Consider the following 25,302-nt stretch of genomic DNA (forward strand, 5'->3'; position numbering starts at 1 on the left):
GCACTAGAGCCGTTATTGTCGTAGTGTGCAATTGTCATCGCAAAAATGAGATTCTACTAACACCCATTGAAAATTCATCACATTTTTATCTGATAAACCAATAAATAAATCACTTGATGGCATGAAAAAGTCTGGGATAATATGTAGAAAATGACACTACAATATTGTTGCAATGTAAAATGTTAAAAACAAGAGACATATTAAGAAAACTCTGATTAAAAATAACTTGTCATTTTTATTAACTTTGAAGTTGTACTCAAACGGCAGCAAATATACATATATACAACATTCTTTAGAAAGAACAAGTAAAAAGGTCAACAGCAACAGAGTCCTTTGGCACTTAATGTTCTGGTTGAGAGGTGAATGATGTGAAAATGGAAACAAAGCCAGAAGATGAACACGATCTGCTTTAAAAAGTGGTAGGACAAAAGAAGTTCAGTAACTCAAAATCAATCACTGAGGCTATACTGCTGGGGTCATAATGAAAACTCTCGTGAAATAATCTTAACCAATCACCAGTAAATCAAGTGAAACAGGTTTCAGCTGTTGAGGATCTGGTGGCAACAGGAAGTACTTCATGCAATAGTTGTTGATGATCTGTTGCCAACGTTAGTATTTTTCAAATCACATCAGGTGTGATCAAGTTTAGATGAACTGTGAACTGAGTCGCTGGTGACACTGTTGCAACCAGATCACCAATTGCTTTTGGTGGATTCAAGGATCTTCTGACTTTCGGACATTCAATTGAGTAACTACAAGGCACTGCAGTGACAAGCTTGTGTCATTCGATCTAAAATAGAAAAGGGAAAACAAACATGCTATTCAAAGCCCCGTCCACAATAAACACATTTGTCTTGCACCCTGTTCTCAATCTCAGAGCTTTCTGTCAACATCCTTCTTACAACTAATGCTTTTCAATCAGACAAGTGTCTGCCATTGGCACCGTCTGCCTGGAATGAGAGAAATACATCAAGTATAAATAGTTTTGTAAAAGATATATGAGCTCCAGTTACACAGGTGGCGCTCATCCTTTAGTTGAAGCAGTAGCTAGATGCAGCCCCAGACCTGGTGTAATAGAGTAGATGATTTCAACAGGTTTCACCAGTCTGGTGTCTCATTTTACATGGGACAAAATAATCTGTGTACATGTAATTCAAACTATAGAGACACATAGGTTTTGTAGTTCTAGAGCAAAAACAGGCCAACACACTTGTATGTGTTCATCTTCACCAGTTCCAGACAGAGAAGAATGTAAGGACACACACATAATTAATTATTTAACCTCAGATTTTGTGCAAATGTACCAAAATCCAATCTTATTTCTTCCTATGGGAGCAGCAGCACAACCTTAGCGAGTCCAAATAATACACACCTGATCGGGGCAGATCAAATGTCACCAATTGCAGTAATGTGTAGGTTTGCTTTTTTTTAAAAAAAAAACAAAAAAACAAAATGTTTCTGTGTAAACACACAAATAATCTAGCAGCATTTAATTCCCACACATCATGTATTGTGCTCCAAGACTGTGGTTCTTTTTTCTGATGTTTCAGGGGGAAACCAGTGTTCAGTCCCACTTATATAGTTTAAGCATCTTCTCCGTCAATGAAGCCAAGAAGTGCTCCCCATTCACAGAAAATGGACTGATGTCCAACACCGGGAGGTCAGCCGGAAGCTTCTGAAGCAGAGAACCACTGCCAGCGTCCCACACCTGTGGAGGGGGAGGAAAAATGACAAGCACAGGAGGGAAAGGGTGAATGGAAAGTGAAGATGAAAAGACAGGAGAAGGTTGTTGAGAATATTGCCAAGGCAGCATTTAGTACCTTGAAAAGAAATACATTAAACAATCAAAATGAAAAGTGAAATAAACTAAAGATAAAACTTCAATTAAAAAAGGTATAAAATGTAAAAATTACAAAAATAAGACTTTAAAAGTACTCCAAAAATCAAAATCTGGAATTCTAATGTGATAAAACCAAAACACAATATCAAAACACTTCAAATCAATATTAAAAGTCAGGTTACACATGAACCAATTTTCTTGTTTCTTAAAATAAATTGGAAAGAGGACTGACCATGGTAGAGTTGGAGGCTTCATCCCCAGCACAGACCAGCATCCCCCCTCCATCTGGACTTTTGAAGACTGCATTCTTGGTGAGCAGTTTACAGGATGAGCCAGCACTGAATGTCTGCATTGGAGAGCAGGAGCAGCTGGGCAACTCACTTGAGTCCTGCTGAGGCGTTCTGTTCAGAGCCATCAGAACGCAGCGCAGAGACGGGTTGGAACGTCCTGCAAAAGAAATGAAGAACCTTTGTGCAGGAAACTCAAACCAACATGCATCTTCTTCTATTACGCTGCCTGGTCTAGAGCTGTAATGACTGCTGTCTCAATTAACCAAGGCAAAAATTCCAAAAAGTCACTGGTTTGTGAACTTCCACCATGACAAAGCAAGACATGAAGATGTAACCTCAGTACTCAGAGAAATTCATCAACATTCCATTTACAGTACTGTGCAAAAGTCTTTTTTTTAGCAAAGCTATAATGTCCATACAGTATAATATTTTATCGAACACTTTATAGGAACACGTCCAGAAAATGCAGGAAACATGTCTGTAGTTTTAAAATAACATGTTATAAAATAACATTTTTCAGAAGAAAAAAAATGTTCTTCTGTCAGGCATTTGGTGTGACCTAACCTTACACTTGAACAATAGCACAACCCTGGGTCTCTTAAACCTGGAATGGAATTCAGTTAATGTTATTGGTAAAATCTTGTTTGTCCAATTATTTCACATAAAAAAATATCCGCTGTGAAAAATGTTTCTTACATATTTAATCACACCATGCTCAAGCATAAATACAATAAAGCTGGTGGTGCCCTAAAACCTAAGGCATAATTAATGAGTGTAGTTACTAGATGGATTCCTAACTAGGACTGGGATCTTATTTCAAGGTTCTTCCTTTTTTCATCTGCTGTTCTGCACCAACAACTAGGCTAAATGGCACGATTACAATATACAAGATCTGGATCTCACCTGGCCTGTATGTGACCAGACAGTGACGGCTCTCGGTCTCCACCTGGATGTCGGTACAACCGGCGGCCTCCAGTGGGAGGACATGTGGTCTGTATGTGGTTCCTGTGACCTGCTCCCAGAAACACCCACCCTCCAGAGATCCTGCAATCAGCCCACCGCAAGGGAAAGAGCTTGATGCTGCCCGTGGAATGTAGCACAGAGACGCCACAGGACACCTGAGACAGAAAGATTTAATTTTCTGGAAATACATTTATAAAAAACACACACACAATTTACAGTATAAAAGGATTTAAATTCAACTTTTGGCAGCAGTGGTGGTCCATTATTGTGACCTGTCATTAATAAGTTGTTGTTTACTGAATAATCTCCAAAACATGAACAAAATAATCAAAAAGTAAAAAACATTTGCTGGTATTATGTTTAAGTGTAGCAGTATGTGTTAGTACATGTACCTGGAACGAAGCGGCTCCAGCTCCTGGACATGTGTGCTGGTGTCTCTGGTGTCATAGACGAGCACCGAGCCATTGATCAGACCAGCGTAGACGTAGTTACTGTTGTCCAAACACCAACAGCAGCTCCACACTGGTTTACCTGCATTGTAGGTCTGAACCACTGTGTTGGTCACCAAACTGTAACATAAACAATGACATCATTGACTCTCATTATATATCTGTGAGGCTCTGGTTACAGAGGGGTAAAACGAAAGCCAGTGAGACTCTTTTTCCATCATGTTTTAAGAATACCTGGTCAGTTTGATGGTGTTGTCCAGGGCAGCAGACAGCAGCAGACTGTCATTCTGTCTATTGAAAGACAAGCCTCTGATCTGTTTACTGTGGATGGGAACATACTGACTAGCCTTCATGTTCACCACGCTCACTTTCTTCACCCCACAACCTAAGCAGAGGACACAGAAAAGCCTGTTGAGAAGACTTTTTTTCTGCAGAATAAGACTCAATTCAAATATTTAGGCAATGACTCATGAAAAATGTTGGCAGCTTTTACTGCACACAAGGCAAAGACAGTTCACTGATACCATTGCAATCCAATAAGAATGTAATGTCCCCAATTTTATTTTTAATTTATGTTTCGCTGTACATTTACACAGTGAAAAATGAACCAACATTTTAAATGACAAATGTGGGCATCTGTGTCAGTGTTCTCATGACTGATGAAGACAAAACTTCCACACAGATGTGTGAAATTCTCTTATGGTTCACTGTGGCAAATCAAGAAAAGATTCAACTCAATTAGCCTCAGTTGTCCTGCCTGAATGTATACATATTTTTTCAACAATACAATTGTGACTGCCAGACATGAACATAGCTAAATGATGCATTTTAACATATATGTAGCACATATTTGTGAGCATTTTGCCCATGAAGTCACCTTCTGAAATAGAAAACAAAATGCCTTTGCCAATATACTGGGCCATTTCTCCAACATCTGAAGAGTTCCTGGATTCAATAATACATATTTTGGTCTGAAGGTGGTGCTGCAGAGAAACTTGTTATAGACCTGACATGGTAAATAATCATCCTGTAGCGAGGTTCTCATTAATCATGCTTCGATATATCAACTTGCACCAACATCTTTCAAACAGTGAAGAAAGTAGACTCACCAGGCACCAGTGTGGGTTGAGGAGAAGGCTGTGAGGCCAGCAAGCAACTCAGAGGTTCACAGTATGACAAAACCCTGCAGCCTCCAGCCTGAGACACCAAAATTGCCTTGGAGAAGCTGTACTGAGCCACTCTGGAGCCGTCCCCCCTGTGTGTGAGGCCAAGGACTGTGACCGACCCCAAGGAGGAGGAGGAGGAGGGGATTGAAGTTCTACCAGCCTGGGCCATAAGAGATCTCAGCTCCTACAAAACCAGGGATAGAAGAAGGAGGGAGGAATTTAACCTAAAGCCATCAGAAAATGTATCTCCGCACATTTCTGGTACAAAAAAAATCAAAACCAAAATTTGCAAAGGAAAGAAAAAGAATTACTTAAAGAATGTATATACAGTAGTAAGAATTAGGGAGGCAGATACCGATACCAGCATATCTGGTACAATGCTGTCCTTGTGTACTTGTACGTGTATTTGACACTGCTGCACCCAATATCACCTTACGTATCTCCAAGTGAGCCAAGCAGGTGTTCAGCAATCAGCGAATGTGTTGCAATGTCAGCAGGAAGTAATTTGATAAAACGTCTAAAGAATCAACACGACATACTGCAAAACAAAGCTGAAATACTGATCCCTTGTCTTTTATTCATATACTTATGTTAATATACAAATATACAGCAAAAATGAAGGAATTGGCCTCACTCTTCTATTAGGTTTAAAGGGGACTGTAAATGCGAAAACAGTGGCTATAGTATCTAATGTTGTTTATGTACCCTCCAAAGTGGTAAAAACATATAGTGGTAATTTGCTTTCAAAATATTGTTGCTGTCTATTTTAAAAATCCCTAAGTGTTAACTTGGACAAGATGATAAACATGATAGGAGTAATTCCAAAACATTAATTCATAATCACATCAATATCAAAGTTTTATGAAAGGTAATTGTTACCTGCAGCTCTTGCTCTACTTGTCCATATTTGTTGGTGATGACCTGTAGTTTGAGTTTGTACTGAGCCGATTCCAGTTCAGCCTTCCTCCTCAGGGACTGCTCCTGCTCCAAAGACCTGCACACACAAACACACACACAGTCAAAAAGGGAAGGTTGCAGTGATAAAAAAAAAACAAAAAAAAAAAACTGCTGCTCAAACCAAACATTTGACCCCAAGCACTCCCAATTGCATTCGCAGGTATACCTCACATGGGATGAAATGACAAGTGAAAAGTTACTTTGCATTATTAGAAACTGTCAGAAATTCAGTGCATGTTGAGAGGAAGGACATCAATGCTGCAATCTGATGAGCAGGGACAACAAAACAGCAAATCCCTTTCCAATTTTGGTTTAAATACAGCCTCTGGAAAGAAACTGTTGTTGAACCTAGTTGTTCTGGCCTTGATGCCCCTTCAGCTTCCTGCCTGAGGGGAGGGGTCGGTCTCAATAGAGCTACAATAGCTGACATCATGCAGACCCATCATGCAAAAGTCAGAATCAAAAACAAAGCTATTTTGGCAGGAAACTGCAATATTAAAATCCATGGACGTATATACCAGGCAACATATGTAGAAGGTAATATGTCAGGTAAGTTGTCTCATCGCCAGCTGTATTCATGGTGAGTAGATGGTGAAGAGCTGTTGTGCTCCTGGATGCCAAAACAGTCCGGGACGAGCGTAGTATAGTACAATATTTTACTGAATCTCAAGATCCCAAGAGACCAAGGTCGAATGCCTTCAAATCCAGCATAGAATGCAGAGGGATGGAAATCCACAGGTAATGGATTTTGTTTGTGGAGCAATCACTTCATATCGAGTACAGAACTCAACACCTACTAGCTTTAATATCTTATTTAACATGCTTTTGTTGACATTTCTAAGCATTCTCCAAAGTAACATAATGCAAGTCTGGAAAAACATTTCCATTCCATGCTATTTCAATAGCTGTGAAAATCACCCCGGGGCATTATGAGGGTTTCATGCACCAGTCTGTTGTTACAAGATATTGCTCGATCTGTGTGGATTAAAAGTGAACAGTGAACTCTGTTGGCTTGAAACCAGCATTGGCACTGTTCATTTTTGCAGAAGCTATTCGTGCCAACATGGAGGTTTAAACAAAAGGAGTCACATGACATCCAGCGCTCCATACAAGTTAGTTCATCACACTTAACTGATGCTCTGCTGTTCTAACAAAGAAACACAGAAAAAGTCACTCACTTCTTTAAGCTCTCCTGCTCAGAGTTGTCCAGTGCTCTAAGCTTGGGGGCATACAGCAACACAATGTCTGTACGCTTCGCTTTCTTGTTACACTATAGAGAAATATCAGGGACAATTCAGTGGGTCAATAAACACAACACCATCCAGACAATATGACAACAATCTTTCACCTAGTTCACTATTTTAGCTTAAACGGGGTACTTTCGATGAGACACTAACCTGCGGACATTTAGCAGCAGAGCCCTGAGCTTTCAACCAGCGTTGAATGCAGGTGAAGCCGAAAAGGTGTCCACAACGCAGAGCAGACAGCCTGTGTTCACCTGCTGTTGTCCATGCCTCGAAGCAGATGGTGCACGAGTCACCTTCACTTTCATCACAGAGAGAAGACTGCATGGAGGATGAGGCTCCAGGGACCAACTGCAGATAGAGATCATAACAATTAAAGTCATGCCTTTGTTAAGGGACCCAGAGTGTTTAAAATTTAAAAAATGGACAATTGGTGAATGGATCTGGAGTGTACCTTGGTGCCTTGATGTTGAGCTTCAGTCGTCTCATTGTCTACAACTGAGCTGGAGCCTGAACACAGAGCAGATACACATTGGATCTAGAGTACTACCATAAAGCATAAAATGTACATATGTTGGAGAGCAGGAGCTCAATTTATAAAATCCTGCACAACATTGGTATGTTGACAACAAATTAAATTTCACTCAGACTCACTGACTGAACCAGAATTCTGAGGTTGTGGATGATGGAGGATGTTGAGGTGAGGACCTGCAGGTAGGACAGAGTGAGCAGGCAACACAGCGGCAGATGTGCTTTGATCTGCCTCTCCCCCTGCTCTGTCCTCTTCATCCGATTCGCTGACCTCTGTGGTGCTGCCGGACTCTGGCTCAGCCACACTGGCAGCTGGGGCCCGGAGAAGGAAGTCTGGAAAGCCTCTGGAGGGTGCCGCAGTCTGGCTGGGGTAGTGCACCCTGAGGCCTTGTCTGAAGCACCACACAATGAAATGTACAGATGGGCAACAAATTAAAAGGAAAAACCAGCACATGATATCTTAGTAAGTGTTGTACTACCCCATTGAGCCAAGACTTCAATACACCCTGGATTATTCTAGTCTCTGGACTCTGACATGTATTTTTTGTGGGGATCTGTCTAATGTCTAACATCTTCACTTAAAATAATACATAGGCAGCCAACTGGGTTGAAATTTGAGGGCCATTTTTATATTTATCAGATACTAATTGACAATTTAATTTTCCTCTCCACCACAACCTGCAGGAAATATGTGGCTTTTAAGCTGCTAATTGATTCACTATTTTCAACCATAGTTTCATTTGATAATTCTCTGTAGGTTCATAATCCAAGCCAAATGTGTGTATTATTTGATTACCTGACTCTCCTCCTAATGGGCGTCCCCTGAGCCGCTGACGGCGTTGTTGCGGTCCTGCCCACCGCCCTCTGACTAAACGCCCAAGTCGCGGGAAGCCGGGGAGGAGCTCGAGCTGCCCCCTGTCCACCATTGTTGTCATCATCTTCATCGTCATCCACCTCGGTGCTGCTGCCGGAGTCTATAGTGATGTGCTGTGTGTTGGTGTCGTCAGCCTGGGCTGCAAGAGCAGCCTGTGACTGACTGCTGGCTTCTCCATGAATCTCTACAGAGATGGAGTCCACCTCCATGGCCTCCATCTGTGGATACAGCAGTTTGTCATTTTCTGACAGTACAATGCCATCTGGAAGGTAATGATGGGCATACACTTCTACTACAACTACATACTTTAAGTTGCTTTTTAGTTTCTTGAACTTAAATTCTTTAAACATGACAATGAACTTCTTCACTGCAGTTTTTTCCATGATAAAGATAGTCATGGCTTTGCACCAATCGCCAGGTGTTCCTACTTCATGTCATCTCATGGTGGCGTTTCTCAAATGAATGAGGGAAACTTGGGCGGAAGTTACCTGGCCGAAGAAGAGCAAGTTCACAGCGGAATAATGTTAGCAAAATCTACAATAAGAGATGCTCCACCCACGTTCAATGCATAGACTTAATGCGATGTGTTCTCTATAAATAGAGAAATCCTACTTTTGACTTTTTGTTTTCTTCAGTTAGACAGATATTGCGAGGTATCACTATTGTTTTGCAATATATTAATTATCACAGAATCACTGTAACGTGATATTATTGGTATCATAGACTAATAGGAAGGAGAAGGAATTGTCTTAACTGAGAAACACAGCTTAACTAAATGTGTAACTGCCTTCAGAAACCCTTTTCACAACAATGCTTGAATTGCAGAATAAAACTATTCTAAGTCACAATATTTTAGATATAGGGTTAGGGTTTTGTCATATTTTAGGCAGATATTTTTAAAGATACAGAGGATGGAGATGACTTAATGTTGCTACTGATGTTACCAAGCAGATATTAGAAAATCATATAGTGTTGTCACAGAAGTCACAAAAACATTACTTAAGTCGTGTTGTTACAAAACTATGATACTAAACACCATTCATAATTTAATAAATAACTGAAATTCGCCACGATCGTTTAATTATGACTTTTATTTATCGCGATGTGCGACAAAAACGTACATTGTCTCATCCTTAACTGACCGATATACCGTTTATGTACGGTGGCTAACAGCTAACACCGGCGGCAGGAAGGTGCTGCGTTCCCCGGTTAAGCACAGTACTACAGCCCGAGGCCTCAAGTAAATAAAAGCTACAACAGGGTATTTACATTCAGTGAAAACGTAAGGCATCTTAGTTACAGATGTTGCATATCATCAGCACTAATACAACATTGTAGTAGGACAAAAAAACATTCGCTGTAATTCAATTATCTGCTTTAAATGTCCAAGTAATAACCGGAGGTTGAGCTAAACTTAGCATTAGCATCTGTGAGGTTATGAGACACTGACAACCATGAAACCAAAGCCCGATTGATATCACACGTGTGTATGAGTAAATACACAACCGCTGGTGTTATTGTCTGTGGGTTGTCATCACGCATAAGTATTTTTTTGGTTCAACGAGTTAGCAAAACCGAGTTAGCTATGCTTAGACAGGGGCGGTCAGGTAGAACCAACACAAACACCGACCTGTGTGGAGGTGGCGGTTCAACAGCCGCTGGTTACGATCTAAAACACCACGACAGGCGACGACATGACTCCGCGGTAGAGAGGCATCGCAAAGTGGTCTGACTGTGCTTAACTTCCACGCAGGGGGTGTTTTATTGAAGTCAGGACCACGGTCACAGGGATCGAATCTCCCCGCGCCAGTCCAGTCAGCCCGCCCCATCCTGCCGCGACGTCACCGCCGAAGATCGTTTGTTGCGAAGATAGACACGCTTACTGTTTCACAATCTTCAGGTGAACGTACTCTACCTGTATGAGTGCTCAGATAAAAGTTTTTTTACTTTGCAATATGTTTGGGGAAAGGCACCTGAATATGACCTTAAAATTATAAACAACATGACATTTGTATTTTATTAAAGTTGCGTTGGATTGGAGAATTTCAAAATAAAGGTGTTTGTTCTGATATGCAACAATATTTAGTTCACAATAAAAATGTGCGAAGCAAAGTGAATCTATTAATAAAAAAAGAAAACAGAAACAGAAATTACTCATTATAGCTTGATATCATGTGGAGGGCCAAATTAAATCAATTGGAGAGCCGCATTTGGCCCACGGGCCACGAGTTTGACACCAAGGCCCAGCAGTGTGCTAAAGTGCTTCTTGAGTGGTAAAAACGTGAGGAAGTGCCCTACTGGCTGCCATTCATTTGTGCCCTCTAAAGCTAAATATTTTTTTTTTCTCTATAAGATGCCCTTGCAACTTAATTTCCTTTGGGTGCCCTTGAAATCAATAAGGGAGCCATTATGAAGTTCCCTACTGCCCCTACGTGACAGTGTCCCAATGGGCGTCCTTAGAGGAATATGATAAAATTACTTTTCTCAATTCAGTGCTGTATAAAAATGGCAATATCAGTGATATAAATTGATGATGTGCTGTAAATGATGTCCCTGCAGTGTGAGAATGTGATGTTCAGTAGATGCCCTATATAAATGCCATAAATACAATGGTTTGTATTTATATAGCATTTTTCTGGTCTTGTTCAATGCTGCTTTACACTAACAGTTTTGCCATTCACTCACACTTACATTCATTTCCTATCACTCATCTTTCATACCCATTCACACTTTCGGGTTAGATGTCTAACTTAATTTCATTGTATGAGTACTGCACTCATTCAGTGTCAATAGAGTCCCTCTAATCTTTAATCAACATCTTCTTCAGTTTAAAGGGAATAAACACACAACTCACACTGGTTTGTCTGTTCAGACTGCTGTATAGAAACATGATGGTGAAGGGCCTTCCATAAAGCAAGGCCCCTCCCTAAAGTGTACTGTACATAAAAGGTGTATTCTGAGGCAATGGAATCCAAATGGTTTTATTTTAAAGTGAAAACAGCAGTTCACTATGACAGGTTTGTCTCTTGTGACAAACACAGGGTTAGAGAACTTGTAGCAAATATAGTCCAAATCTTTAAAAGACAGTATGTTTAGTTATACAGCAAATTACCACATCTGAATTGAAATGAATGTTGAAATGAATTACATTGCACAACGATGTTTGGTGTATAGCACCCAGAAAAACAGCCTACATAAATGGACTTTAATTCACACACAACTTGTGTTAGTGTGGAAGATTTTTTTGTCTTCCATTAATTTAAGTTCCCTGCAACACCTGAAGGTTGCGGCAGAAGTATAGGACCCTTTCTTTTTAAATCACATTTTATCTGTCTATCACGGATTGATTTATATTAACCACCATGATACAACTAAGTGCACATGATACAGACTAACTTTAACTTTTAGTAGTTTGTACATTCTTGTAGTTAGTGAAACTTTTTTGTTTCTGATGAGGCGCCATGAGGAGAAAGAGTGCTATTGCTCCTCTAACTGTGTCACCACACAGCGCAGTTTGTCCAGCAGCACTGTAGAAGAAAAAAGTTTTTTTTATTGTTATTAATCAATAATCATCCACTGAAAACTACAGATATCTCAATGTGATGACAGCAACTTATTTACCTCCTGAAGATGGTCTGTGGAAGCTGTCAAAGCTTCGGCAGGCATTGATCAGTTGTTCAAGTGACTCAGGACAGTCATCAGGAAGCATTTCTTGACATTTGTCTTTGCACACTTTCTGATATATTTCCTTATCTGAAAACCCTGAAACAAGCAAGGAACCAAGTGTGAGACCGTGTGAATGAGGAAATACTTTTTAACTGATTTTGGAACAAACTGTTACAGTAACTATTGCATCGTTAGGGAGTACAACAGTCAGGGAAATGTCAAGGTTTATTGTACGATTTATTAATGATGCATTAAAATATTTCATAACATAAAGGATTAATTAAATAAAACATCAATATTACTGGAGCATTTCAGAGGAGACATTGTCATATTGGGTCATATGTCATGTATAAAACGAGTGTATTTTTCTGCGCTCGTTTTATGTATATATATATATCTATATATATATATAGATATATATATATACAGTATATATATGTAAGTGAAAATCTCAAAATAATTATTAATATTAATTATTATTATCAGTTATTATTTTTTTAATCAAATGCCTCTTGCAGTAACATTACACAGATTTAGCTGAACCAGTCAAACAGTTTTCGACCAGGATGTCACAATTTTTTGTGAACATTTTTTTTGTTGAAATAAACATTTGGGCAAAGTTGTTAAATTTCACTCCGAGTGGCATTTAAAAAGTCTTAAAAAAGTATTAAATTTAACTTGCTTTAAGCTGTAGGAACCCTGTATATGATAAATGGCCACGCTTTACATTCTTACCTTCAAAAGGTCTCTTACGAGTTGCAATCTCCCACAGGACGATACCAAAGCTGAAGGACAACATTTGTTTATGAGTTCAGTTGTTAGTCCATGTCAGGTAATGTAACTGTAACAGTTGATATCCCAGCTCTTATCTGACCTGTACATCTCACACTCTTTACTGTAGACGTGGTTGATGTCACTGAGCATCTGTGGAGAGGAGTAGCACAAGGACCTGATCTCTCTATCTTTGTCCTTTATCGGCTTCTTCAGTGACGTCTCTGTTTTGGCCAGTTCAAAACCTCCCAGCTGCAAAAAACAATTAAAAACACACCACTGCTTCAGCCTCAGAGAGTACAATTCAATGGGATGAAAGCATCCCAACATGCCCGGATTTCAGCACCTTTACTCTGTAGCCTTCAGCGACCAGAAACTTGCTGCTGTTGATGCACCCATGAACTTTACTTTTGACTTCAGTTTGGTGCAGTCTAGGGAAAAAAATATCTTTTTATTGGTCATGGTTGGAGCAGGTTAAAGCAGGGAATATGACACAGGAGAATAAAACGTTTTACACTCACCGGTAGATTCCTTGTGCTGCATCGAAACACATACGAGCTTTCCTGATCCATGACAGTTTAGCTTCAGAGTCCAGAACCTGTCGTAGACTTCCCTTCTCGCAGTACTCCATGATGATGAGGAACTGGGGATTGGGCCCTACAGTACGAGCAAACCCAGACACAGATCACAGTACTATGACTTGAAAGCTACTCTGTGGATGGATCCACTGTGATTTTTAAACATCCTCACTGCTGCTCACCGTCCTCATCCTGGACACAGATGCCAAACATTCGCAGGATGTTGGGCGACTCAAAACGTCTCATGGTTTCAACTTCCTTATTGAAGACAGACCGCACCTCCCTACATGATGGGGAGAATAATGATGTGAATGCGTCAACTATAACGTGTCTACCTGAATACAGTCAACTATAATGTAATGAGTATTAGGGCTACATTAATTGAAAGAAAAATAATTAAAACAGCATGAATTCATGAGAATTTCTGAGAAAAAATCTGAATTCTGAGATTAAAGAAAAAGACAGAATTCTGAGATTAAAGTCATAATTCTGAGATTAAAGTCATAATTCTGAGGAAACAGTTGAATTCCGAGATTAAAATCAGAATTCTGAGATTAAAGTCAGAATTCTGAGATTAAAGAAAAACTGAATCTCAAAGTAATAATTTGTAAATTAAAATTTCTTCCAAATTATTATATGCCATGTTTTCACTGCAAAGTAACAGGAGATTTTAATCACAGAACTAAACTTTCAGGGAACTAAAAGACATGAAAACTTGACTCAGTCCAGTCCAGCAGGTGGTGGTAAAGTAAAAGATTATACGTCACCTTATATGTATAAGGTGACTAGAAGCTTGGCAGTAGTCATTTGCATTCTCTTGATCTTACAGTGATCACAGTGTCTTTTAATTGTTTAAAGGATCAGTTCAGATGATTCAAAGTAAAACCAAAATAATAATAACTAACTGAAAGATTTAGATTAGATTTTTGTGCTGTGTGCATTTTGTCCCCATAATTGACATGTTCCTGGAGGTAGATATAGGGCCGCATAAACCACCAGTGAGACAATTATCTACCTGTATTTTGATGCATATCAGTCTACGGTAGAGCACAGACCTTGGGCTGGGGTTCACAGGGTCTATGTATCTCTTGATGACCACTGCAAATCCATGATACTCTCCTTTGTAGACCTCAGAGGTCGACGTTATCATGAAGGGATTTTTGGGAAGGTCGTACTTCAGCTCATCTGGCCTGATCATTCGGATGTCCTCGTCGGTGACACGAGGCTTATTCACTGTAAAAAAGCGCACAGACGGTGTTTCTCAAAATGTCTATTAAGACTATTGATTACATTCACAGAGGGGCATGATCATTCATTTAGAGTGGAGCTTGTGAATGAAATGGCATCTCAAAACTCTCACATCATCAGCATGGTGGCTTAGTGGTTAGCACTGTTGTCTTACAGCGATAAGGTGCTGGGTTAAATTCCCGGTCTGGGATCTTTCTGTGTGGAGCTTGCATGTCCTCCCTGTGTCTGTGTTGGTTTCCTCCAGCCTCTCCAGTTTCCTCCCAACATCAAAACATGAATGTTGAATGGTGCCGGTTTTTGTATTATCTTAATGTTTTTATAGTTTAGTTGGTTGTTTGTTGTTAGTTGAAATGCTTGTTTATTGTTTATCGACTTACTATCTCTGCTGCTGTAACACTGTAACCCCCCCACCCGGACTAATAAAGGATTATTTTATTTTATCTGACAGATAAACAGTGCACCACAGAGACACCTTTCATATTGTTTACATATTGTTACTTTCTGAATTATTGTATTAAAAGTTTGATTACTGCTGCTTTAACAAGAATTGAACTGTTACTGATGTTCCCAGAGCATCCCACTGTGGAAATAAATAAATAAATGTTGATGATGATGATGATGACGATGATGAAGTAAAGCTGCTCTAACAAATCATTGTGGAAACTGATTTATTGACAGCCTGACTGGTATTGGATTTCCGGGGGCCAGTGCTGATTGGAAACACTTAATAAATCTGACTCTGTGTTTAAAATCAATATCAGTCGTGTGTGTGTGTGTGTGTTTCGGTGCACTCACACATCTCCATGACCTTTTCCACGTTGACTTTGACGTTTTCAAATTCTCTATGCATGGCGTCCATTTTCTCCTGCTGATTTTTCATGTATTCCAGGAGCACTGTGGACCAGATTAACACAGATGACACAAAAACAACCAGACTCCACAATGAAAACTAAAAGTTATTGCTCTAATTGCTATTATTTGACGTGTAGAAAGGAAACATTCAAACTCAAACTGCATCTTTGCACCGTGAGAGGAGACTAGGATTCATGCAGAAAACATATGCAGCCAAAAAAGCCAGGACCAAACTGGCATTCATATCCATGAACTTCTTTTTGTAAAAAAGTCTATGTTTGGGATGTTAGTTTGTCCAGTGAATATGACGTAATTCTATGTTCATGCCATATTTTCCTGACTAAACAGGTAAATCATTCCTATGTCTAGGCATGAATGGTCAAAGAGTCCTCAGTTTCGGTCAGGAACTTGTGGTTAACTTGTGTTAAGCTCCCCGCATTTTTTTCACCTTTCATTTTTTTAAGAATGAAACTGCAAGATCAAATGTAAGTATAGATAATAAATGGATTCATACGATTTTAGCTCAATGAAAATGATTCCCTCACATTTCTTCAGCTCTGCATCATCCTCCTTCCCGTCAACCTCATCCTCTTTCACTCTGGAGCTCAGTTCAAACACCTGGTACAGCATGTTCCCGTGCTCCACCTGCAGAGCTCCGGACAGCACCTGGAACGCATCGTTGAGACGTTCGTTCACACTGTTGAATTCATCTCCGTGGCTGCTGGACTTGAGGATTCGTTGCATCCAGTTGGCTGAGGTGTACTTCTTGATGAGATGCTGTGCTGATTTCAGAGTGATGGAGAGTTCTTTGAGGGATTTCCCAACGTCAGCAGAGTCTTGGATTGTACCCCTCTCTTTGATGGATCTCACCAGATCCTCCAGAGCTCTGACTCGATCAGACACTCGCCGGCAGCGTTTTTTATTGGCCTTTACATTTTCAACCAGGGTGTAGATTTCTGAGGCAATGGACAGGATGGGGTCTATAAAATCCATTATCAGCTGGAGAGACAGGGGGTAGGGATTAACTTACAATGATGATATTGAATAAATCAGATCTGAATGCAGCACAACCCCAATATTAGTGAGCTAGTGATATGACCAGATCCGAACTGAGCTGAACGAATGCTTCAAGATGATTTAACCCCTCAGCTGTTTTGATCTGCTGGGGGTGGAAGAGGAAAGGTAGTGACCACGAATGTCAAAACTTGTGCAAAAATCATAGAATCATTATTTAAATACTTTGTATAGTATGCTCCCACTCAAATGCTGTACAATAAGAAGCTAATATTAGTTCATTCAAGCTCTGTAAACCATGTGACTTTGTAATCACTTGAAGCACAGCTTGTTTTTTGTCATGTGCTTTCAACCATGGCTTTACATTCATGTGAGCAGCACCCACTCCTCCGTATACACAGAGCCAGAAGAGTCAGCACTCAGTCATGAAATTCATGTTGGAACAAGCAGTAAGATGATAATCACAGACTTCTCCCCCTCATGGGATAATGTGACACCCGGTGCAAGTTTTCATCAGGTTTTACACAGTTCCTCTTTGGCCAGAAACTGCAAACAAACAATACAATATGCAGGAACTATGAAATCAAAGAGGCGTGTTGTGCCCTGAATGTTAAAAAACAAAACAAGCTGATTCTCACAGTCAACAACCTTACGCCAAATAACAAAAAGATCATTTACCTTGGGAGTGGTTGTCAACAGACGTCCTCGGTCTCAGCTTAGGTGTGCCAGGAGAAAATGAAACTGGCTTCTGTCGGCTTTAAGTCGTCCCTCATTTGCTCATGACTTCCTGTTCGTCTCTTCCTGCTCCCTCCCCACCCCCAGGGTTTTTGCTGATGTTCATCTTCGCTGACACACTCAGGATTTATTTACCTTACCCTTGAATCAACACTGAGGCAACACTCACTGCACATTGATGAAGGTGCTGAGCAGATGAGGCCTGAATGTTTTATGTGTGTGTGACACACTCAGGGTTGTGGGTGTATTAGTATGGATGATCTGTGAGAAGCCTGGAATTAAATGTTCAAAGAATTGTCACATTTTAGAGGTAGTGTAAGCTATATCTTATGGTGAAGTCGCACGTTGCAGCTGGATATGTCTCATCTCTGAATGTCTATGCAGCTCCAGGTCCATAGAGAGAACATTTAGTAGCCCTGATTTATCAGATTCAAAGTCAAAAGGTGTTTAGTATTAAAACCTTAGTTTGTTCAAGTGAATAGAGAAATAAACCAATAAAGCAATAAATCAATAAACACAGTATTTGTTCCACTGTTCAAGTTGATTTTCTCCGTCTCTCTAAACTGTGTAACTATAGGTAACTATACCTGAGTTCCTGTAGGATTTTACCACGGTTGCACCTGCAGAATCCCACTATACTGTAAGAGCAGACAGCTGCACACAGCTGCACATAACAGGCCATGGTGCTGCAACGACTGTACCCAACTTAGTGTTTATCAGATGAGTGTAAATGTGAGTCTATCTAATCTGTGTGCCCAGAGAGCAAAGGGCTCATATATTGGCAAATGATCATTTATCACTGACCTGGATTATAAAATAAGAAAATGTTTCCTCACACTCACATTCACACTTGGATCCATACAGACAGCTTGTGGCAGCTTCCACTTCACAGTAAGTTATCATTTCTTCTTATTATTTATTTACTTACACAAACAGAATGTTACTAAATCAGAAATATGTACACATTAATGATTGACGGTGGGTGAGGGTCAGCACTGTGTCTTACTACGTAGCAAGATGATAAAGTGATAATGCATTCGATCCATGTCTGCCAGTGTTGGGTGCACTTTGTTCAAGCAGAGGACACGGCTCCGTTCAAAGTGTATGAGAAGTGTCTCAGTGTCACAGAACGGTTAAAGCTCACACATATTTAAAGTTCCGAACATACAGTGCCTCGTTTATGTTTATTTTTTGTCATCCTTTGGTTCCAACTAATTGCCCGCTTGTCCCACCAGCTGATCATGGAGGTCATATCTATTACACCCTTCTGGGGCCTGTACAAGATGGTTGACAGGATGAAGAGCAACAATCAGGAGTTTCCACACATTATGGAGAAACTGAAAGCCATGGAGAAACTGGTGCTTTTCCTCCAAAACAAGACACCAGACCAAATCTCTGAGGATGTCAAAGAAGCTTTGGACAAACTCAACAAGACTGTGATATCAGCCACTATGCTCATGAAAAAATTTGAAGACACATTCAAGCTGAATCAATTTGTGAAAGCCAATGATAACAAAGCAGAGTTTGAAAACCTGAACAAGAGTCTCACCAATGCTTTTGTGAATCTGTCTGTTGCTCTGCATGTTCACCAGGAGGAGAAGCTGACGCAGCAGAAGATGCAGCTGGACAAGCAGTGTATCTTGGAGTGGAGGCTGAAGGAACAAGAGAACAAGATTGCTGAGCAGGAAGATGAATTGCAAAGAGTGGAATCAAAATTAGACAATCAAGCCACAGCGTACTACTGTGTTCTCCAGTGAAATGTCCCATCGATCACAGATGAGTTATTGTTTACATGTACATGATTAAAATCTGTAAAAGCCTGGTCCACAGAACGTCTACATTAAAACAGACTAAAATTGTTTCTATTGCAGAATCATTTCATTTTGTGCGTCAAGACCTCAATTATTGTAATCACTTCATTAATTCTATAATTCATTTCTTCCCAGTGCATAATATTCACATTGTTTTGATATAGTTATACATAAAGATGGTTTTATTTTACTGGATAAAGACATTCATTAATGAAAAATGCCAAAAAATATTTACAGTGCACCATCAAATCTGAATATACTTCTTTGGAAGAGGTGTATTTGTAGATATTTGTAGAACGTGTAGATCAGCCATTATGTGCAATCAAGCGGGAGCATCACAGACGTCAACACTCCATAAGGACATAGTTAAGGATAAGTATGGATGTAGTTATTTGTTATTTAATTATGAATCTGGTCCCAGTGTTAAATTGAAAGTGAAAGAGAGGCTGATTTGTTTGTCTTATCTCTCATGGCAACAAACAGCAGTGAGCAGTGATCAACGGAATGTCTGCCTATGTTGTCCATAGTCTATGATGATGTCAAGTTCTCGGGCAGATACTGGAATGTTGTTAAACCACAGTCAAGGTTAAACCAAAGGTCACTTTAACGTGTTACATTCACAGACATACAGTGTGTCACAGCATTAAACGCGCTGCTGTAGCTGCTCTTCATTTTTGACTTAAGTTTATATATCACTGAAGGTTTTCCCAGTTTCCCCTTTTGACTGAGCCAACAGTAACAAAAAAACACAGATTTTAGCAGACGTTGTTCTTTTATTTGAGAAGTGAAATTAACCAGAAATCAATAGATTTCCTGTCTTGGAAATCAGACATACATCAGACCAGTGCAGACAAAATTGTATGTGACATATGTCATATGATTATTGAACACAATTATCTTCAATTGTGCTTTAAAGTGCTTTAAAGTGTATAATTGCTTTCAAGTAGAAATGCTTAATATAAACACTTAGTGCTCATGAGGCATGGATCTGTCTCAATCATGGTGAATTGCTGTGGAAATAATACACAACTCCTTATATGGACATACTGGGTGTGTGTGTGTGTGTGTGTGTTTATAGGTCACATATTCAGGCTTTATAATCATGTGGGTTTTTTTTCGTCTCCTTATTTGTTGTTGGGTAAAAGTTTTGAATCAGTTTATATCCCCTTTTAAGTAGTGATATAAAGTAGCAATAATTGTGCAGAAGTCACAAAATTAGACCGTTTTTATTTTCTTTTTGTTCATAAAAAACGAGGTGAACTTTGAACTGTGACATATTTCCAAATTTCACAAATTCAATCCGATTTTAAACATTTTGAGTACTTTTTGCTCAGGTGTGTTTATATAGATTGCCTAGGTTGTGCTGAAAAAAAGGATATAAGACACATTGCACATAGTTTATACCGTATGTTTAAACATAGTAATGGGAAAAAAGCAGTCAAAATGCTCTGTGTTCTAAGGGTTAATATATATGCTAGCACTGCCACGTCTCTACAACAGCCTGAATGGAGAGTGTGCGTTTCTGATTATGAAGAGGAAGCTTCAAGATTCAAGATATTTATTGTCATATGTTCAGTTAAAACAGACTGAAATTCTTAATTTGCACGTTCCCCATAATCACTACAACAAAGAAGAATATATATTAGTATAAAGTAAACAATTTAAAAAAAAACAAAACAAAAAAAAAACAGTATCAGAAAAATATAATAAAAAAAAACTAGAATAAAATTCAAGCTAAATGTACAGACTAAAAATATAAACCTATGTTTAAATATAAACTTAGACTAAACATTTGACTGAAGTATAAAAATCTTAAAACAGATCTATAGTAAGGCAAGAAGTCGAAGACAATATTGCACGGGTTTTTAACAGCAGCAGTGTGTGTGAAGTGAAGTGATGTGATGTGTGAATCAGTTCAGGGATGTGGGGTCTTGATGAGGTAGCTGTTCACCAGCCTGATGGCCTGTGGGTAAAAGCTGTTCGTTATCGACTTTACCTACTTATTAGAAAATGTCTATTTTTATTTTTAGAACAAAAAAAAGAAAAAACTAAAGACTAAAGAACAAAGGATATATTGAATAACGATATATGTGATATATGTCAAAACAGTGCTAAATTTGGTTGAATTATAAAAGGTAAAAGAGGTAAAAATGATGAGCCGCTTCTCGGTGAGCATATAGCGTATGGACATTTAAAGTTAACTTACCCTACTCTCATCTTAGGGTTAGGGTTAGGCATCCGGACAGCAGAAAGCCTCCACATCTCCCGCCACCGACTAAAAACACATTTCTACCGACTCTACCTCGACTAAGACGACGACAAAAAAAGGAAATTTAAAAAAATCACTTATACATCGCACTTATGACTAGCACTTTATAGTTTGGCTTACTTGAAGCTCTTACTTACTTCTAGCTCTTGTTTGTACCCAAATGTTTAAATGCACTTATTGTAAGTCGCTTTGGATAAAAGCGTCTGCTAAATGACATGTAATGTAATGTAAAAATACATTTAACTTTACACCTACACTGTAGGTGTCACCATACACCATACACAGGTATTTTCCAGCCTTTTACTCATTGTCTATCACTTCATCCTCCACATGAGGGTCATGGTGGAGCTGGAGCCAATCTGCCATATGGGGCCAAAGGCGGGGTACACCCTGGACAGGGTGCCAGTTCATGGCAGAGCCCATATCTGGTTTGCCTTTTCAAAATAACATCAGGATTTAGAGCATTGACAGTAAAAAAATAAATAAAATTTGCCAGAAACGTGTGGGTCCCATGCATTCTTCTCATGCTTTAACGAAAAAAAGAGTTTACAAAACTCGACGCAAAGGACGTGTTTTGTGGAGGGACACTCATAATAGTAACAGGATTGAGGAGGGGCATCGGGGCCATGGGGGCTGTGGCAGGGACATAATGGCCGACCACAGCTGGAGAGAAAGGAATCTGGGCTACGTTTTGAGTATAAGGCATGGGGTTCATGGGCCTATTAACCTGCACTGGGGACATGAAGCACGGCCCAGGCATGATAGCTGAGGTAACGGACACTGGGGGGGGCATGAAACAGTGGGCAGGTCTGGGAGTTGGCGGGTGATACGCTGGCATGGGCAAAGGTGTAGGCATGGGAGGGGTATAAAGGGGTAGGCATAGGAGGGGGCATAAAGGGTGTAGGCATAGGAGGGGCATAAGGGTGTAGGCATGGGAGGGGCATAAAGGGAGGCATGGGAGGAGATGGGGGTGTAGGCATGGGAGGAGATGTCGGGGGTGTAGGCAAGGGGGGAGGTGTAAGAGCTGCAGTTCCAAGAGGTTGCATATCATTCTGATTAATAACTGAAACTGATTCATAGACTCTCTGGAGTATGTTTCCTTGTTCGACCTGCAGAGTCGCGGACAGGACCTGGATGTTTTCAGTAAGTCTTTGATTGATCTTGAGGAACCTCTCTTCGTTGCCTCTGGACAGGGCAAAGTTTTTCACAGTCTTAGATTTAGTGAATTTCATCATCAGCTCCTTGGCAGAAAGCAGAGTAAACCAGAGCTCATTCAGAGCCTTGCCAACAATGTCAGAGATGTGGTCAGGCCCCCTTTGTTTGACAGTGCAGACGAGTTGCTCCAGGATTCTGACTCTCTCTGCAACTCTATGGCAGCGCTCCTTGTTGGCCTTTGTGGTCTCAATCATTTCATACAGCTTGTAGATCAGACCGGACACAGTGAGGATCATTTCTACCTTATCCATGATCAGCTGTGACACAGAGAGGAAGTTAATATGAGACAAATGTAACAGTGGCACAGTCAAATAACCCAACCACACTGAAATCAACAGAACAACATGCATTACACAAAGGTGACTGACCTGAGTTGGAGTCAACAATGCAATGATCAGCACAAAATGTCATATCTTAAAGGAGCAGGTCATGTTTTTACTGCACACAACCACACTCACTAGTCACTACTCGTATCAGCCTGCAGGTCTGCTGCAGTCTAGACTTCTAAGAATGCGCACTTGAGCTCAAATTCCATTCCATTTGATGACTGTTATGCATTAAGGTTGTTTGCTTTCTAAATCACAAAGAAGAAGAAGAAGCAAAGGTCTGGGAGGAAATGTTTCACTGTCCAGCAGGAAGAACAAGAAGAACATGTATTTAACTTTAAATATTTAAATAAAAGTTCACCTAATGAAATCTATGTGATATCTTCAGAAGAAGTATTGTTCTACTGTTTTGACCAGAGTGTGCAGAACATTAAACAAATAAGTTAACTAAAGAAAATAAATACATTAAATAATCTTGATCGAGCAAATGATCTTATTGGGAATAAATCTTCCTCCTGTGAAAAGTCCATTTACACCGCTATATTTTAACTTTGGCAATAATGGTGTTACTTTGAGAGCACAATATTTTCTCAGGTGGTACTTGGTATAAAAAGTTTGAGAACCACTGAAAAGTTACCAAACAAGAAGCTTCTGTGTCCACTAAAAGTGCCGATTTTGGAATTTGGTGTTAAATGTGCAGTTTACAAACTTGAAATTTAATTAACTTAAAAATGATATAGAAAACAAGAAATGTTAAGCACTCATCAATTGATCATTACCTAATGACAGACTAATCATAAAATAATTAAAAAGGTTAGTTCAAATACATTATGGCACAAACATTTCTTAGACCTTTTGTTAATATCTTCCTGTAAAGCTTTAAATAAAACTTTCAAACAAGAGAAACAGAGAGATAGTTACCTGTCGGTGGAGACTGAATCCAAATGTGAAAGTAAATTCATGTCTCAGCATTACTGGCTTTGATGCTGTTTCTGTAAAACAGGATTTTCATGTCTCATGTTTACAGTAAATCAAGAGTAGTTATAAAATTCCAGGGAGTGCTAAGAACCATATAGAGATTAAAAAGATCAAAGATAGATTACAGGGAGGGAGAGATTTATGTATGTATTTATATGTGTCTTGAGTAGTGGTAGCACTTGGTTGGACTAAAAAATAGTCTAAACTATACACTTTTTTGTTTTTTTTAGTATTTTGTTACTACTGTTAGTACATTTTTGTTAGTATTTTACTATTACTACTATTACTACTATTATTATTGAAGTCAAGTCACCTTGAACGTCAGTGTGCTTTGATTTTATGACAAAGTGCCAGAAACAAAGAACAAGCCAATCTTCGTCCCAGTCTTTCTGTCCCAGACACCACTGAGAGCTCAGTGTCAATGTGAGCAGAGAGTTCATTGTGCATCGTCTTTGAGTGAATGCTTCAACAATGTTTATGAAACTCACTCACTGTGAAAGACAGAAATAAAGAAGGACGTGTGCGATGATTTTAAAGATCAGTGGAAGCCAGAGAATGTCAGAAAGCGTTGTCATTGAAAATCTTTTAATGGAATGTAACACCCCTAAGTGAAATACAAACTTTTTTATTGTTTACAAGTACATAATAATGAATCGAAATCTTTTCATTAAATGTTTATTTTGTTCTTAAGACAGCTAAAAAAAAGAGAAGTTCAAATAATAATGTGTTGTTCCGCAGTATGAATCAAATTGATTGCAACAAAGTCATACACTTAGAACAGTTGAAACATAAACATAAAGCTTAATTAGTGTCAGAAACATGAAGTATTACACAAGATATATATACACAAGACTGAAAAGCAGCAAAATAAAAAACAATATTAAATAAACTTGACCATCCTTACACAAGCCCCTTATGTTTTATTGTTCCTTATAAAAAAATATAATTTGTTTCTCAAATAATAAAATAAGTTAGTAAGTTAGTCAGACCCACCCTTGCTGTTCCAAAAATGGTTTCTTCTGACTCTAACAAGCTGGCCAAAAATGCTAAACTGGAGTTTAGCATTTGCCAAAGCAGCAGTTCACACTTAAGAGATGTAGTGCATAACTTTAAAAAAAGATAATCAATTTACTTTCAAGTCAATGGCAAATGAGTTTGAACAATGGTTTTCAGCTGATTGGCTCCGTGCAATTCTGTGTTTCTCTGTATAGCAGTGTATTATGCAGTGTATTCTCAAATCCATGGATGGATGGATTAATTAACCAGTGAAACAGTTATTTTCTCAAAGATCACTTAGGGATTTCCTGTCTTTTAAGCACTGATTATCTTCTACCTTTGCAACAAACTAACATTTTCAAACCTAACTGCTCAGCTGATGTCTGACACTGTGTTGCTCTGTGTGTTCACCTGGAAACATAGCCCTCCTCATTTAGTGCATATGAGGCTGCTCCCTGGATCTCTGCATGCTACGACTGGAATAACATCATTTGCCACAATATTATAGAAAAGAATATTCATATATATA

The 25,302-nt window shown here is 39.3% G+C and overlaps 3 protein-coding genes across 3 annotated transcripts; all 3 read right to left on the bottom strand.

Annotated features, from left to right (window-relative positions):
• Positions 1 to 215: 215 nt before the first annotated feature.
• On the bottom strand, positions 216 to 10,138 carry rfwd3 (ring finger and WD repeat domain 3). The gene is made up of 13 exons (XM_044036917.1): positions 9,945 to 10,138; positions 8,237 to 8,532; positions 7,564 to 7,832; positions 7,364 to 7,419; positions 7,063 to 7,260; positions 6,844 to 6,935; positions 5,588 to 5,702; positions 4,652 to 4,892; positions 3,777 to 3,927; positions 3,486 to 3,662; positions 3,034 to 3,248; positions 2,073 to 2,287; positions 216 to 1,708 (listed from the first exon to the last, which is right to left on the bottom strand). Exons 2-13 carry the CDS (start codon positions 8,530 to 8,532, stop codon positions 1,565 to 1,567), a joined length of 2,169 nt encoding a protein of 722 aa, XP_043892852.1. The 5' UTR covers positions 9,945 to 10,138; the 3' UTR covers positions 216 to 1,564.
• Positions 10,139 to 11,279: 1,141 nt separating this feature from the next.
• Positions 11,280 to 17,226, bottom strand: LOC122776405 (mixed lineage kinase domain-like protein). The gene is made up of 11 exons (XM_044036932.1): positions 17,122 to 17,226; positions 15,975 to 16,428; positions 15,373 to 15,471; positions 14,385 to 14,562; positions 13,512 to 13,612; positions 13,273 to 13,408; positions 13,098 to 13,182; positions 12,855 to 13,003; positions 12,716 to 12,765; positions 11,936 to 12,076; positions 11,280 to 11,841 (listed from the first exon to the last, which is right to left on the bottom strand). Exons 2-11 carry the CDS (start codon positions 16,420 to 16,422, stop codon positions 11,792 to 11,794), a joined length of 1,437 nt encoding a protein of 478 aa, XP_043892867.1. The 5' UTR covers positions 16,423 to 16,428; positions 17,122 to 17,226; the 3' UTR covers positions 11,280 to 11,791.
• Positions 17,227 to 21,558: 4,332 nt separating this feature from the next.
• Positions 21,559 to 23,742, bottom strand: LOC122775853 (arp2/3 complex-activating protein rickA-like). The gene is made up of 3 exons (XM_044036057.1): positions 23,721 to 23,742; positions 21,986 to 22,730; positions 21,559 to 21,692 (listed from the first exon to the last, which is right to left on the bottom strand). Exons 2-3 carry the CDS (start codon positions 22,722 to 22,724, stop codon positions 21,559 to 21,561), a joined length of 873 nt encoding a protein of 290 aa, XP_043891992.1. The 5' UTR covers positions 22,725 to 22,730; positions 23,721 to 23,742.
• Between the last annotated feature and the right edge of the window lie 1,560 nt (positions 23,743 to 25,302).

This window comes from Solea senegalensis, linkage group LG10 (assembly GCF_019176455.1).
Source record: "Solea senegalensis isolate Sse05_10M linkage group LG10, IFAPA_SoseM_1, whole genome shotgun sequence".
NCBI lineage: Eukaryota > Metazoa > Chordata > Actinopteri > Pleuronectiformes > Soleidae > Solea > Solea senegalensis.